Source organism: Balaenoptera acutorostrata, chromosome 20 (assembly GCF_949987535.1).
Source record: "Balaenoptera acutorostrata chromosome 20, mBalAcu1.1, whole genome shotgun sequence".
Classification (NCBI taxonomy): Eukaryota; Metazoa; Chordata; class Mammalia; order Artiodactyla; family Balaenopteridae; genus Balaenoptera; species Balaenoptera acutorostrata.
In genome coordinates this window covers 25,003,587-25,020,508 of record NC_080083.1, presented here as the reverse complement: position 1 = coordinate 25,020,508, position 16,922 = coordinate 25,003,587, and the positions used below count along the sequence as shown (strand labels likewise).

The window sequence follows — 16,922 nt, the reverse complement described above, 5'->3', positions numbered from 1 at the left end:
ACTGTAGGACATTAAGAAAATATCACTGCCTTATTAGTCTTCTACCTGAAATAATGAGCTTTAGTCTGAATTAGCCACTTTCTTGAGATTCATAATGGATGGCTAAAAAGAAGGCTATTGTTATTTATTTTATTTCTCTTCCCTCCCATTTGGTTACATAGGCTATAGTTACTATTTAACAACAGTAACAAAGCACTGGGGAGTTTGTTATCAGGAACTGGGAGAGAGAATCTAGAATTACTCATATTTATTCAGAGAATTATTATCAGTCCTTTAAAGCTAAACCTTAATATCACCTTCTTGAATCTCTAATTAATTGTACTTATGTGACCTTTTCTTTCTCTCAACTTCTGTAACACATTGTTTTCACTGCTAATGACATTTACAGTTTATATGTATATCTTTTGTACTTAACCATCTTTCTACTATGTATAGAAAAATTTTTTAATTTCTTCAGGGTATTGAAGAAGTGTTCTTCCCATCTTTGTGTTCCCTGAAAGCCCTTAATAATGCTTATATTATCCATAGTAAGTACTTTTCATAACATTTGTTGAGTTGAAAATATTTGCTACCTGTTAGCCTAAAGACATCTTTACTTGTAAGTTAAGTATCAACATCTTTAATTAATGAAGAATACCTCAGTAATACCAAATTGACAATGACCCAGGTCTGATAAAGATCCCCCAAAACTTGTTGATGCCTTTGCTTGTACCCTAAGCCTGAAATTCCAAGCTCATTCAGGATCTGAGAATGGAACTTTCATGATACTTTTATAAGAACTTTCCAGGAAGGACATAGTCTTTTCAAAGATCCTCTTGATTAGATTTAGCCCAGACACCTATCATCAGGCTGATCAGCTTTAATTTCAGTGGTGGAGGCTATACGGGAACCCATGACTTTAGTTGTATACACCATTCTAAAACACATAGAACAGGCTTCCCTGGTGGCGCAGTGGTTAAGAATCCGCCTGCCAATGCAGGGGACACGGGTTCAAGCCCTAGTCCAGGAAGATCCCACATGCCGCGGAGCAGCTAAGCCCGTGAGCCACAATTACTGAGCCCACATGCCACAACTGCTGAAGCCCGCATGCCAGGAGACTGTGCTCTGCAACAAGAGAAGCCACCACAATGAGAAGCCCGCGCACCGCAACGAAGAGTAGCCTCCGTTCTCTGCAACTAGAGAAAGCCCACGCGCAGCAATGAAGACCCAACACAGGCAAAAATAAATAAATAAAATAAAATAAAACACATAGAACATGTGGAACATCCACCCAGCCTTGGGTTTCATGACTCACATTTCTCCCTCAGACATGGTCACGTATCCTGGCAAGACTAGAACTGTGCTTAAGGAAAAACATCTTTAAAATACAAAGTACATAGCATTTGTCAAATGGTGTTTTGTTTCTTAAAATTTTTTTAAATTGCAATTAGCAGCAGCATGGTCACCTTTTTAGACTATTATCAGAATTGTGAATTTATATTGTTTTTTTTTTTTTTTGATGAGAAATATTTATTTTAACTGGCATTTTCTTTACAGAAAATCTTCGTTATCATAACATTCAGCAAACACATAGTGGAGCAGATGGTGGCTTTCATTGGGTGAGTAATTCTTTAAGGACTAATATTAATATCATCATGGTTGAATGGGAGGAAATATATAAAAAAGACTTTATTGGTATAGAATTTTTGTGATAGCTCTTTATTTTTTGAGAAGGAAAAATCTTTTGCCCTGTTATTATTTAAATTGAAGATGAACCTCGTTCCCTACAGCAGGGAAGGATGAAGCTCAGATTATCCTTGTTTGATTTTAAACCAAACATGTATCAAGTCATATAATTCTTGATTTAAAAGAAGCTTTGCAGTTTGAGACTTGCCCCTCCAAAGAAGTATGAAATTCTCTTTATGTAAAAGACATGTGTATATAGTTAGAGTTTAATGGTGCTTTGATACAATGCTATGACTTTTAGCCAAAATTGGATGCCAGATACACAGTTGTATTTCATTTATATATAAATCTTACATAAAATATTAATATTCCGTTAAATAAGGCATGATAAGATATTACCAAAATATGTGTTATGAATCTATTACTTCACTAGAGAAAAATTAGGCCATTTTAAAAGGCTAAACTATCCAAAGCATTTATTTTTGTGTTTAAAGAAGTAAGACCAGTTTTAACATACGCTTTAAATGACAGTGTCACAAAGTTTTTGGAGTTTACTTTGATAAAACAGTAAAGAAAGACCTGTTTAGTTAATCAAATTAGTGTCAACTGGAACGTGAATCCTACCGGATATTAAATGAACCCTTTTTTTTTTTTCAATATATGATTTTTTATTCGATGTTTACAGGTGAGAGGTTTTCTTTTCATTTAATAGCATAACTGCCCTATGGTGGAAAAGTGTTAAGTTGGAATGCCCTTTATGTAGTTTTAACACAAATCTTTACTTTAAAAGCCATTTATAAAACAAGACCTTTATGAAAATTTTCACTATTAAAAAACTGCCACTTGGTAGTGAGTTCATGAGTATTAGTTTTATTATTCTTTGAACCATGCACTACATATTATACTTACTCTTTTCTATGTATGATATATTCTATGATAAAATAGTTTTTAATATTTTCTACTTAGGTATTAATGTAATAATTGAGGAAAAACATATTCTTGAGAATATACTCAGTGGAGCCAGCTGTTGATTTTATTACTTCCTAAGCTTCTGATTAGAAATATGGATTATGGCTTGTAAATTAAATTTTAATTACTCCAGTTTTTTGTTGCCTGAATTCTTACCAGAAAAGTGGTTTATAAGTCACCATATATCACATTCGAAAAGAAAGAGGGAATATTCTTGTCCCTTTTTTTAAAATAAGAAGACATTTCATCCGTTCCTAGAGATTATTGTGCCACCTTGAGAGAATTCTGAGGGACATGTAGGACTACCACACAAACCACACAGACCCACACATTGTAGGAATGACTTTGCACGCAGCATCCTACATTCTTTTTCTCCTTTTTCCATACTGAACATTTATAGAAGGAAGTTTTCCAGCTACTTCTACATCCTCACCACTACCACCTTTTGTTTCCCCAGCCTTTGGAGCTTCTAAGAAGTTATATTAGTTAGCTACCTATCTCAAACACCCACATCCAGTTTCATTTCCTTCCAATCAGTTCATCATACTGCAGTTAGTAACCTTTTAAAAATCATATCTGAGCCTGTCGCCACCACTGTCCTCACTCCCCAGTTCCTCCACTTCTTGAAACCCTTCGCTTGTTTTCCCCTTCATTCTTAAGATAAAGCTAAAACTCCTTACTGGGTCTCTATAGCCTTGAATGAGCTATCCCCTATAGTTTTCTCTGCTTGAGTCTCTCACCACTGGTCTTTGCTCAGGCTTTTCCCGTTGCCCTGTTCAGGGTTTCTCAACCTTGGCACTATTGACATTTTAGGCCAGATAAGATGTCTTTGTTGTGGGGGACTGTCCTGTGCATTGTAAGATATTTAGCTGCGTCCTTTTCCTCTACTCACTAGATGCCAGTAGTGTCTCCCAGTTGTGACAATCAAAAATGTCCCCCCCCCCAAAAAAAATGTCCCCAAACATTGCCAAATGTTCCATGGCAAGTAAACCGCCACTATCACCACCAATCCCATTGAGAACCACTGGCCTAGATAATGTCCTTTAGATTTCAGCTACTATGTTCACAAAAACACCTTCCCTGACTAGGTCACAATTACCCTCTTTCCTAGGGACCTCTTTTCTCAGCAGTATGTACTACATGCACTGACAGTTGTATTTTTACATTCATGTTTGAGGGTGTATGATTACTGTCCTTTTACAACTAACCTGTAAACTTCTTAACGGCAGAGGCCATGCCTATTTTTGTTCGCTGTTGTGTCCATAGCATCTGGCATCTTGATTGACGCATAGCAGGTGCTTGATAAATATCTGGTGAATAAATGAACAGGTGGTGCCCAAATAAAGATCTGGTCAGTAAGAATCAGCAAATTATTTGTAGAGCCCAGATTCTTCTGTTTCCCCAGCCTTTGGAGTTCCTAATAAATTATATTAATTACCTACAGTAAATAGCAGTAAACGTATCTTTAAGCTTAGGCCAATGTATTAAAGTTAGAATTTCTTATTCCTTATGTTTTTCAAAATCAGTAGTCCTGGGCTTCCCTGGTGGCGCAGTGGTTGAGAGTCTTCCTGCCAATGCAGGGGACACGGGTTCGAGCCCTGGTCCGGGAAGATCCCACATGCCGTGGAGCAGCTAAGCCCACGTGCCACAGCTACTGAAGCCCACGTGCCTAGAGCCCATACTCTGCAACAGGAGAGGCCACCGCAGTGAGAGGCCCACGCACCATAACGAAGAATGGCCCCCACTCGCCGCAACTAGAGAGGGCCCGTACGCGGCAATGAAGACCCAGTGCAGCCAAAAATTAATTAATTAATTTTTTAAAAAATCAGTAGTCCCTCCCCTTAACTATCTCCTCTAGCACAGCCACTCAAAAAAAAAAAAAAAATTCCAGTGATTCTTCTTAAAGATGGTTTTGCATAAAGTTATTCTAAGATATTCAAGGCCTACTGGAATGGGTGCTGGTTTTGTTTTATTTTGCGTGTGTCATATTTTAAAAACTGTTTGCAAGAGACAAATGTTGCAATGTCCTGATATCTTCATCTTTTCCCCAGTACTGTCTACAGGGATTACCCATCAACTTCTTTTCTAGATAAACTATTAAGCAGTATAAATAATTAGACTTAGCTGTAATAATAATTCTTTATTACCACATGCTAATGAGTATCTTTTTCATCTTTGTCTGTAATAAAATTATCTTTTAATCAGATTCTCTAATTGAGCTTGACATGGTTTGTTTTCCTACATTTTGAAGTAGGAAATGCTATACAAGTGTTCAGATGATAATAAATGATAATAAATAGTATCACCAAACCTAGACTGAAAATTAAGTTAAACCAGGAGGATGAATTTTTAGAAGACCTAAATTTGTTCTTTTATATCATAATAAATAGCTTAGCAATTTATTTCAGAAAAGGGAAGGAGAACAGTCAAACTGATTCCCTAGACTCATTGTTGAGTTGAACTGAAAATACTACATGTAATTTGCTGTAGAAACATTCTCCTGTGATTGTTAGTTCTCCCTTTTCACACTGTTAAAACTACTGATATAAATGGTGTGTGTGTGTGTGTGTGTGTGTGTGTGTGTGTGTGTGTATATATATATATATGGCAAATCATCAAACTAAACTAGAAAGTTTGGAATACAGCCTTTTTTTGCGGGGGGCTGTGTTGGGTCTTGTTGCTGCGTGCGGGCTTTCTCTAGTTGCAGCAAGTGGGGGCTACTCTTCATTGCAGTGCGCGGGCTTCTCATTGCAGTGGCTTCTCTTGTTGCGGAGCACGGGCTCTATGCACGCAGGCTTCAGTAGTTGCAGCACAGGGGCTCAGTAGTCGTGGTATGCAGGCCCCAGAGCACAGGCTCAGTAGTTGTGGCACACGGGCTTAGTTGCTCCGCGGCATATGGGATCTTCCCAGGCCAGGGATCAAACCCGTGTCCCCTGCACTGGCAGGCGGATTCTACCACTGCGCCACCAGGGAAGTCCTGGAATCCTTTTGAAGGATGTTTAAAACTATGTGCCCACAATTAAGAGGGTGATGAATTGCCATGGTAGAGTAAAAATCAAAAGACCAAGAAAAAGTCAGCAACAGTTCAAATTTAAAATAAAATTATGAGATAATAAGGCAAGGAAGAATGAAAAAATGAATCCCAAGAGTAAGGACAGCTATGGAGTGAAATATGAAAAGAACACACAGGCTTTAGACAAAACCAGTCTAGGTTTGAATATAAACTCTGCCACAGGCCAGTTATTTATTTCCTCTCTGTATCCACTTTTAGCTGCTGTTCTCTCAAATAATATATTTTCTTTAAGTAGCATTTCTTCCCCAGTTCAGGAGGCCACTGGTAATCTTTCCAACTTCCAGTCAAAATGTAAAATGTCCTGTCTCAAAATATCTTACAGTTTAGTTGAAATGTACTCATATCAAGTGATTTAAAATTCTAAGGCATGTGGATTTTTTAAATGCCTTTCCTCTCAATTTTTATGTTGCCTGTGTTCTCATCTCATTTTCCAAAGTTTCTACTGACTGTGAATGGAAAGGTAGCATGCTAGGTGACTACTTTGTATGCTCTCAGAGAAGATTGAGGGAAGGCCTACTTCTCCTTAAAGGAAGTACCCATTTCTTTACTCTCTGATCAGTAAAACACCTTTTATCAGGACAAAGTTTTTCATCAAAGATTATACAAATAATTCTTGAGGGTACTATTGATTAAACATAGTGAGCACTTTACATACAATTGTTATTCCTGTTTACTTCCTTGTTTTTTTAATTTTTTATTTTATTTATTTATTTTTGGCTGCATTGGGTCTTCGTTGTGGTGCGCGGGCCTCTCATTGTGGTGGCTTCTCTTGTTGCAGAGCACGGGCTCTAGAGTGCAGGCTCAGTAGTTGTGGCACATGGAGTCAGCAGTTGTGGCTCACCAGCTCTAGAGCGCAGGCTCGGTAGTTGTGGCGCACGGGCTTAGTTGCTCTGCGGCATGTGGGATCTTCCCGGACCAGGGCTCAAACCCGTGTCCCCTGCATTAGCAGGCGGATTCTTAACCACTGTGCCACCAGGGAAGTCCCTTTTTTTGCTGTTTTGAACAATGCTTCTGTGAGCATTTCTTAGTGCAAGATAGATGAGCACATAGTGGAACCTAGAATATGATAAAAGGGACAACACAGAAGAGGGAAAAGGTGAATAAAAGAGAGATTGGAAAAAAAGAAAGAAAAAAAAAAAAAGAGAGAGACTGGACATAAGCAAGATAACCCTTCATTGTGATAAGTTAACTTAGTTTTGTCTAGGGTCAAATTTTGTCTAGGCAGGTGTGCCTGTGGCCTGCCATGTCAGGCTACTCACCTCCCCAGGTGTCAGGGAAAGAATTATTTAGTGTTGACCATTACATCTCTGGTGGTGAGGTTTAGGATCAGTTTTATACAGGTTTGAATGCTATACTGATGACTGAAAGAAATATCCCTTTCCCCAAACGGCTTCTAGTCTCAGTGTTACTATGGAATGGCCCAGCTACATAAGTGTGCCTTTGGACTGTGGTATTTTTAGTATAGTATATCATGGTATGACAGTCCTAAGGTCCCAGAGAGAATATAAGCCCTATCTCCAAAATTTATTGTAATTTTAAGAGTAAATAATTCCCCTCCCTTGACCAGAAATAATTATTTGTAGATTTATTTCTTGGACAGTTCTGGAAAGTAATCATTAGTATCACTGGGTTTAGGGGAAGGTATCCCTATTACCTATTCCTAAATCAAAGGGTTTGTCTAGTTATATATGAAAATCTGAATAGATGTAATGAATCAGTTACATATTCTGAAAGGTTAGAACAGATAATAGCCTTGAAAAAGCCTTTTGGTTTATGGTATGTTTGGCAAGAGGACAGAGAAAACGTTCTGAAAAAAGATTAGGCATGTAATGGAGTTTTTCACTCTCTGATATCCTAAGCTGAAGTAAGTCAGAGGACAGAACCAAAGAACCAGGGAACTTTAGAGCTTCAAAGGCATTACATTTGTTGCAGTCTTTCTTCCTTTCTTTCTTCCTTTCTTTTTTTTAAGATTTTAGACTTATTTTTATTTAATTTTAGATTTTCTCCAATGAGAGAGACCTGGACATATTTCTTAAAGAGCATGACCAAGTCTAACTTTAAAATCATGATTAAAATGACATGTTCTGATATTCTCACCAAATAGAGGATGAGAATTCCCAGAAAATAACATTAAGCATATGACTCGTAACAAACCATATGCAGAACATTGGCTCATTGTCAGGTTGCCAGAGTCTTATTGGAAGACAGAGTCCCCAGTTTTACCACACAAGAAAATTTCCATAACTCAGTCATTGAACTCGGGGGATGGGGTTGGCTGGAGCAGGGACTTTTTACCAGATACAGAATGTTCCATGCTCTTCTTTGCTGTCTCCTATTTCTAAGTTAACTTGACGTTTGACCTCAAGAGTCGGACTTGCCTGTGGCAAGAGAGATCATTTTAACCAGTGAGTAATTAAGTGCTTGAATCTTAATGTTGTTTCTTGTACCTCACTCTGTAAGTGGTCAGAATGAGCTATATTGGTCTGGACTTTTTCTTCTACAGAAAGAAAATCTATCCTTTCATTTTATTTTATTATTATTATTATTTTTTTTTTTTTTTGGCTGTGTTGGGTCTTCGTTGCTGTGCACGGGCTTTCTCTAGTTGCGGCGAGAGGGGGCTACTCTGTTGCAGTGCGCGGGCTTCTAATTGCAGTGGCTTCTCTTGTTGCAGAGCACAGGCTTTAGGCACGCAGGCTTCGGTGGTTGTGGCACGTGGTCCCTGTAGTTGTGGCTCACGGGGTCCAGAGCACAGGCTCAGTAGTTGTGGCGCATGGGCTCAGTTTCTCCGCAGCATGTGGGATCTTCCCGGACCAGGGCTCAAACCCATGTCCCCTGCATTGGCAGGTGGATTCTTAACCACTGCACCACCAGGGAAGTCCCTACCCTTTCATTTTAAAATACACAAACCTGGTTTATGTATTTGATTCTCTTTGACTTTTTTTGATCATTGTAAAATAATCAGAAAAAGTTATGGAAGTGTGGAACACAAATAACTGTATTAATCGGAGGAGGTTACAGAGGTTTTAAGACCCCAGCTGCTGAGAATCAGTTGTACATGCTGATTTTAATATAATCTTCTGTACTCAGGTAGAAAACTCCTTCTTTTTCATGTCCTCTTCCTGTAGCTTATCTTCTCTTTTGACTCTTAACTCCTTTGTATTTTTCTTATAGATATTGGGAGGCAGAATAGTTAAAGGTTAAAGCAAGAACTCTGGAGTTAGACTGTAAGGTGAGAAATGGACATTGTATTAGGAAGTTACTATTAACCATAATTAGAGCATTTCTGTAGAATGATGAAAACTAAAACCCAATTATATTAACCTACATAGTGGGTAAAGAAAAAGTCAGGCCAAGGTCATACCTGACGCATTTTAAGTGTTCTATAAATATTTGTTGACTAATTGAATTCATTTATTCATTATTAGGAGAGACCTCTGTGTATTTTAGGCTGAGGGAAATACTCTGGTTAAAAGCTAGAGATGGAAAATACAAATGAAGAAAAGGAAGGACGTGGGTTGGATATAACATTTAGTAAGCACTCAGTGTGCCAGATGCTTTACATTTGTTTTTATGAATATGCATAATAAAACCTATAAGGTACTTAGTATCACTGTCTTCATGGGGAAACTGAAACATATTTAAATTCATGTAAATGGTAAGAGCTGTAAGGAGATAGGATCAAAAGCCTGAGTGGTTTGATTTATTCTCCTTAACCACTTCTTCCTTCAAAACTGGAATGGAAGGGACTTCCCTGGTGGCACAGTGGTTAAGAATCCGCCTGCCAATGCAGGGGACATGGGTTCGAGCCCTGGTCTGGGAAGATCCCACATGCCGTGGAGCAACTAAGCCCGTGTGCCACAACTACTGAGCCTGCGCTCTAGAGCCTGTGAGCCACAACTACTGAGCCTGCATGCCACAACTACTGAAGCCCGTGCACCTAGAGCCCATGCTCCACAACAAGAGAAGCCACGCAATGAGATGCCCGCGCACCGCAGAGTAGCCCCAGCTCACCGCAACTAGAGAAAGCCTGCGCACAGCAATGAAGACCCAATGCAGCCAAAAATAAACAAATAAATTAAAAAAAAAAGAAAAGCAAGTGCAGTTGAGGGTTACTTTTTTTTGAAAGAAGCCTGTGAAAGAAATATGCTGTGAGGCAGTAGAAACAGTACACCTGATGTTTCTGGATAAAGCAGTGGTCTTCCTTCTACACAGCTGCTAGGAAACTGATGGTGTCATGTGTTTATAATTCTACTCAGCGCACAATGGACTAACTTGAGTACAAAAGAGGTTTTAATAATTTGAAAGGGGCACAGCTGTGAATGAAATTCAAGATGTTTTAATCCCAAATCCTGAGGTTGAATCACAACGAATTTTAGACGGTGCCAGAGACTATCAACTCAAACTTGTATATATGAGAAAGCCCTAGATTTTAACTCTTTCATTTCAGTCACATAGGATTACTGGATCCCATTTTTACTGGGTTAAATATGTTTATTTGCAGCCAACACCAGTTCATTTACTTGTCATATTCCTGGGTTAATGGATTAATTAGGGATCAATTTGTATCTTTTTTTCTTTTTTCTCTCTCTAATCTCTGAGGACTGAAAGGCTATAAATATTAATGGATGTTAGCATGATGGCCTTTGGCTTCTTCAGAAAGATTGTTTGATAAACTACCTCCCCTCTGCCTTGCCTGCCTCTTCTCCTGAGCAGTCTACCTAAGGAGGAAAGACATTTTTTTTTCATTTGCAGGGAAATCTATCATTGTTGAATCAGGCCAGGAGTCTGAGATCCATTCTGAGTCACTATGAATAGAGTTCTAGTATTGGTCGGGGCCCCAGGGAAACTGGTGGTTAAATACTGTGAGAATCTTTATCAGACAGGAAATGACAACTCATTAAAGTACTAACCGTTAAGCCTGTTTAGATCCTGGCCTCGCTGCCCAGTGGGGGCAGGGCTGGGGGTGGGGTTGGTTATGGCGGTGTGGTGTTTAACTCTACAGTGTTTGACCAACATGTGCACGTTTCTGAAAACAAAGAATTATTTATAAGACTGTTATCAAGAAAGGGACTTGCTAGTCTGTCTTATTACTGAACGTCTACCTACCGTACTATCATCGCCTCTTTTGTTCAGAAGACAGATCAGCATGTAATGGAGGTGGGATAGGGAGGGGCTTTTATTTCATCCCTGAAAATATATCCTACCAGTACCTTAATTGTAAAATTTAATCTCTTTAGCAGAAGAACCTGTAGCTTCAGTCTAGAAGAGTCTGTTTATGGCTCTATTTACTTCTCAGCTCCCAGGCCAAATCTCAATTGATAGAATTCTCTGGAGTCGGAGGATAAATATGACTTATTGATTTACATACAATGATCCTCACCCAATCAAGAAAATTCTAAAGACCCTGATATTCATTTAAAACATAAATATAAGTTTAACTGTGGGCACAGGATTTCAGTCTCTTGAGATTTGGCTATTCAGGTTCTTAAAGGCCCTCTTTATAGTGGCCTATAGGAGCCACTATAAAGGATGGAAGGATGAGCAAAAAAGAGACACTTAATCTGGATCTTTGTAGAAATAGCTTTCTTTTCTCTAATATGTTACCTGACAGTTTTGCCTTGAGTTGGTCTGCTAACTAAGCCTTAAGATATTTTTGACCTTTTGGGAACAAGGTATAGTATCTGTACCCCTTGCGGTTTAGTTTCCTGGTCTAAACCAGTGGTTTTCACCATTGGAGTGGGACTAAAATAGAACTTCTATTTATATTTATTTTCATCTTTGTTATTTTCTTTTTTGTGTATTTTTGTAATGTACATAACATTATTATGGTAGTATATGTACATATAATTTATATGGCTATACATACATGGAGGATAGAGCTTACCATCAGTCTGATTGGCACTCCCTCAATCCACATGTCAGAAGATCACAAATCATGGATTATAAAAATAGGCTAGGGTTAGAGTAAGAGTTCCATGGTACAAAAGGGGCTTACAGTGGGCATGCTGCAATTTATTGTTTTTTCTGTCCCATTAATCAGAAATATTTGTTAATGATAGCATGAAAGCCGTCATAATTAGCAAGACATTTAAAGTAACAACTTAAAAATTTTAAAGATTTCATCCATATTTTATCCATTTTAATTTGTATTTGTACATTTTACTATTTGCATAAGTAATATACATATATCAAAAATGTTTGCACACCATTGGTCTAGGCTCCTCTGCCCTTAAAAGCTGCTTTTGGTGCTATCAAAAAGTAGTCTACTTCAAAAGATCTCTATTATGCTTTTTGAATTATAGCAGCAGTAGACTTGATTAAACCTTTCCTTTCCCTTTCTTTTAATACTACCCCTGACCTGAATCTTCTTCTAAAAACATTTTCTCACATTCATAAGCTTTCCGTGGTTTAACTAACCACACCCTGAGAGTGTTATTTCCATGTTCTGATTAATCATTAGAGGAATGTTAAATAAATCAGCCTCAAAGTACTGCACAAATAGTGAAACGAAGGTTAAAAAAAATTTTTTTTTTGCCCATACTTTTTTTTCCTAAGAAAGATAAAGGCTTACTGCCCTATAGCCTTACTAGGAATCCATGTCAGACAGTGTGTTTTCTGGAACGCCAATGATATGACTTACACAATCACATTACTGCTAAGATCTTCAAAAAAAGTGGTTAAGAAAGCAGAGCCTGTATTAAAAATTTACTTTATTAATACCTGTTTAATTCCCATAGGCATTTCAACTGCTTAACCTTTACATAGGCCCTGTGTAAGTAGGGCTAAACAAGAGAAATCAATTTTTTTAAAGTTTACGTTACTTCTGTGTTATTAAGCACTGTGCCCAGTTTTATGATGGCACATGGTAATAAAAATCACTCATCTGGGTGGAAAAATCCAAACAGAATCATGAACAGGAAAATTTCAGGTCTTTTAGTAGCAAGTCCTAGATTGATGACTATGTCCGTGATGGAGAAGAGATTCAAAGTAAATCAAATGGTGTGTTTTTTTATATCTGGTGAACCAATTTGTTTGAGAGTTACACAATTTGAAAGGAGTCCCTTGAAAACAGAATAACAATGACCGATGAGTTTTTTGGAATGGGTGTATGCTCATAAAATGAAAATCTAAGCATTGTGAAAAACTGGAGTACTCACATCACCCACTCTATGCAACCTCTGCCAATTGTGATGCTTCCTTTGGTAGATTTTCTGGCTTTTTGTGGGAACACAATGCAGACCTTTATTTATAATGAGTCAATATGGGGAGAGTTGAAAATACAGATTTCTTATCAGATAAGTGATTTCCACAAACAGAGTCACAGATGCATTAAAAACCATAGAAAAGGGCTTCCCTGGTGGCGCAGTGGTTGAGAATCTGCCTGCCAATGCAGGGGACACGGGTTCGAGCCCTGGTTTGGGAAGACCCCACATGCCGCGGGGCAACTGGGCCCGTGAGCCACAATTACTGAGCCTGCGTGTCTGGAGCCTGTGCTCCGCAACAAGAGAGGCTGCGACAGTGAAAGGACCGCGCACCGCGATGAAGAGTGTCCCCCGCTTGCCACAACTAGAGAAAGCCTTCGCACAGAAACGAAAGACCCAACACAGCCATAAATAGATAAATTAAAAAAAAAAAAAAAAAAACATAGAAAAATAATAGATTTTGTTTGCATAATGGTCAGGGCCCTTGACAGAATTTTGCAAAGAAGTTTGTCTTGTTTTTGTCTTAACACATACTTAGGTATATAAGCATGGCAAAATATTGTTCCCATGAAACCACTTTTGAGCTCTGGGTGGGTTTATTAGACTTCTGTGGAATTTTTTCTTTACTTTTTTTCTCCTCTTTTGTTTGCATTTTCTGAGGTGTTTTGTTTGTTTCTTTCTTTATTAAAATCAGTAACAAAAGTTCAAAAATTGCCATTAGAATAACTTGTTGGAAATTTGTTTCTTCATGAGTTATATTATCTGAAAAATGTTTGTGTGTGCCAAGAAAATAAATATCAAGATATTACTATCCACAAAAATGTTTTTACCCACTATGCTGAAGGTCTACAGCAAGAAAAAGTAGATGAGATCAATTTTATTCTTGCTTTTGTTTTCCTTTCTTTTTTCTTTTCTTCTTTAAGGCTTTCTCACCTAGAAAAAATGGCTGTTTACGGCTTAGTTTAAGTATATTTAAATCCAACCACTGACTGGAAAATAGTAACTCTAATACTTTGAACTTAATCAGCACCTAATGGCAGATGGAGAACTTCACCCACCCACCATGGGTTGAGATGAGGGTCCTTAGCCAGGTGCACAAGGTACTCTGAATTTAATGGCTTTCAGAAAATGGCATTTAAGTTATTTCCTGAGCCAACTATAAAAAGACACTGAACTGTGATGCAAGTTATTCCTTCCTCATGTGTGTACCTTAAATTAATCCTAAATGTCAGAATGGCCTCTTACTTCTGTCTGCTGCTTCAAAATAACTTGAGGGATGAAGTCGTGAGGTGGCGTTATTGTTTTCCTTAAATGTATGTTAAGAGTGAAAGCTGTAATTTCAACTTTTATCTAAAGAACTTAAAGAACTTTCGTGTTAATTAAGAAAACTTTAGTATAAGAGTGCTTTGTATAAGCTGAGGCATGTGTGGCCTTAAGCCATTGTTTGTAGACATGGAGAAATGAAAATAAAACTAAAATTTTGATGAATATATTTAAAAAATTAACAGGACCTGACAAATAATTCATTATGTAACACTTAATACCTAGATTTCAAATATGTTAATTTTTTAGATTTTTTCAGATCATGTGGCATTTGTTCATAATAGTTTTGGTTAATATATTGCTGTAAAAACTTTTAACTTCTCTATTTTCACCTGTTCCTAGTCTCTTATGAAAAACTGAATCTCCCATCCCACCACCAGAAACTCTCTAAAGCGTGTTACAAACACCATAGCCCCTTGAAAAATTAATCTCTGCATTAGCCCAAGATAATTCTTTGAAAGTTATACATCATGTAAATGTGTAATGACATATATTCTCTATCAGCTAAAAAAGTAGGTCTTAATGGACTTACAATGGCAAATCATTTATGGTTTCCAGTTATTTTGAAGGGAATCTAGAATGATTGTTGCAGTCCCTTCCTCATTCCCCTCAACAACAGCAAAGTAGAACCTTTCTACCATTGGGTCTTGGTTCTTAATTTTCTCTTTAAATAATGGCTTGGGGCTTCCCTGGTGGCGCAGTGGTTGGGAGTCCGCCTGCCAATGCAGGGGACACGGGTTCGAGCCCTGGTCTGGGAGGATCCCACATGCCACGAAGCAAATAGGCCCGTGAGCCACAATTACTGAGCCTGCGCATCTGGAGCCTGTGCTCCGCAACAAGAGAGGCCGCGATGGTGAGAGGCCCGCGCACCGTGATGAAGAGTGGCCCCCACTTGCCACAACTGGAGAAAGCCCTCGCACAGAAACGAAGACCCAACACAGCCATAAATAAATAAATAAATAAATATTTTAAAAAAAAAAAATAGTATTTAAAAAAAAAAAATAATAATGGCTTGACCCTGGGGCCCAAGAATGATTTGAGGAAAACTGTAAGCCATATTTTTGCTTAACTTTAGTCTGAAGTTAGAGGTCTGAAGAAAGAACAAGACACATAATGGAACCCAACTCTTGGAGGACATCAAAAAGGGAATTTTCAAGTCATTTCTTGTACAACCTAGCTGTTCAAATAAGCATACAATCATTTCAGCCTCTCTAAATAATTTTTTTTAACTTTCAAAAAAAAAATGGCTTGACTATAGCCATCCTTGGGAGTTTAAAATAATGACATAAGGTATTGTTATTAAGGGTGAAAGAATCAATTTCTGGGAATTCCCTGGCAGTCCAGTGGTTAGGACTCAGCACTTTCACTGCCGTGGACCTGGGTTCAATCCTTAGTCGGGGAACTAAGATCCTGCAAGCTGTGCCTGCGGCCAAAAGAATTTCTGAAGGAAAGTTCTTATAAATCTGTAATCTTCAAAGCCAATCTTTTTGTGCATTTATTTTACTGGATTTTTTTTTTATATTCATGTGGTTTATTTCAAGTGTAAGTGGATGAGCTATTTGCATTCCTTTATGCATTATATAAAGAACTACCCAAGGGAAATCTGTTTTAAAGAGAAAGTTTGTACTATTGTTGCTCCTTTGTAGAAGAATCATTACTAATAAACAGCAACTGAGCTCCGAGACAGCTCTTCTAGTTTATCGTACTAATGTAAGGCCACATAAAAGTCTATAAGAGGGGGTGGGGGCTTCCCTGGTGGCGCAGTGGTTGAGAATCTGCCTGCCAATGCAGGGGACACGGGTTCGAGCCCTGGTCTGGGAAGATCCCACGTGCCGCGGAGCAACTAGGCCCGTGTGCCACAACTACTGAGCCTGCGCGTCTGGAGCCTGTGCTCCGCAACAAGAGAGGCTGTGATAATGAGAGGCCCGCGCACCGCGATGAAGAGTGGCCCCCACTTGCCACAACTAGAGAAAGCCCTCGCACAGAAACGAAGACCCAACACAGCCATAAATAAATGAATAAATAAATAATTTAAAAAAAAAAGTCTATGAGAGGACTTAACCCACAGTCTCCCTCCCTTCTGTGTGTGTGTGTGTGTGTGTGTGTTTTAATATTTACTTATTTATGCGGGATCTTTAGTTGCGGCACGCAGGACCTTTTTTTAGTTGAGACATGCGGGATCTAGTTCCCCGACCAGGTATCGAACCCAGGCGCCCTGAATTGGGAGTGCAGAGTATTAATCACTGGACCACGGGGGAAGTCCCACTTCTCCATCTTTGATGTCTGTCACACGGGCCTTCTGGAATCATCAATGCACTCATTGCCTCTACTACATATGTCTATCCAGGCCTTTTTACATATCCTTCAGTATTCATTAAAGGACTTTTTAAACAACTTCACCCCACACTGATCTCTCTTTTTTCCCTTCAGTTTCTTTGGAATATATCTTCTGTACCAAAAAGTTGAGAAACTTATTATTGATTTATAAATTCTTTTGTTTGCAAATCAGGTCATGTATGTGTGTGTGTGTGTGTGTGTGTGTGTGTGTGTGTGTTTTGAATCCCTGTAATGATTTTAAGTTCTTGGACACAGACTATTTCTTGCAGTTTTTTTCTTTCCCCATAGTACCAATTACAGTGTTGGATATAAAATAAGGACTCCATTAAGGGCGTGGTAGTTGATAATTAAAA

General features: G+C 38.4%; 1 protein-coding gene across 2 annotated transcripts in view; it reads left to right on the top strand.

Moving 5' to 3' along the window:
- The window catches only part of VMP1 (vacuole membrane protein 1), a 129,291-nt gene that overhangs the window by 107,474 nt on the left and 4,895 nt on the right, over positions 1 to 16,922 (top strand). For both annotated transcript variants that reach the window (XM_057536691.1, XM_057536692.1), the window contains exon 10: positions 1,537 to 1,598. In XM_057536691.1, coding sequence (XP_057392674.1) covers positions 1,537 to 1,598 — 62 coding nt within the window. The remainder of the gene's footprint in view (positions 1 to 1,536; positions 1,599 to 16,922) is intronic.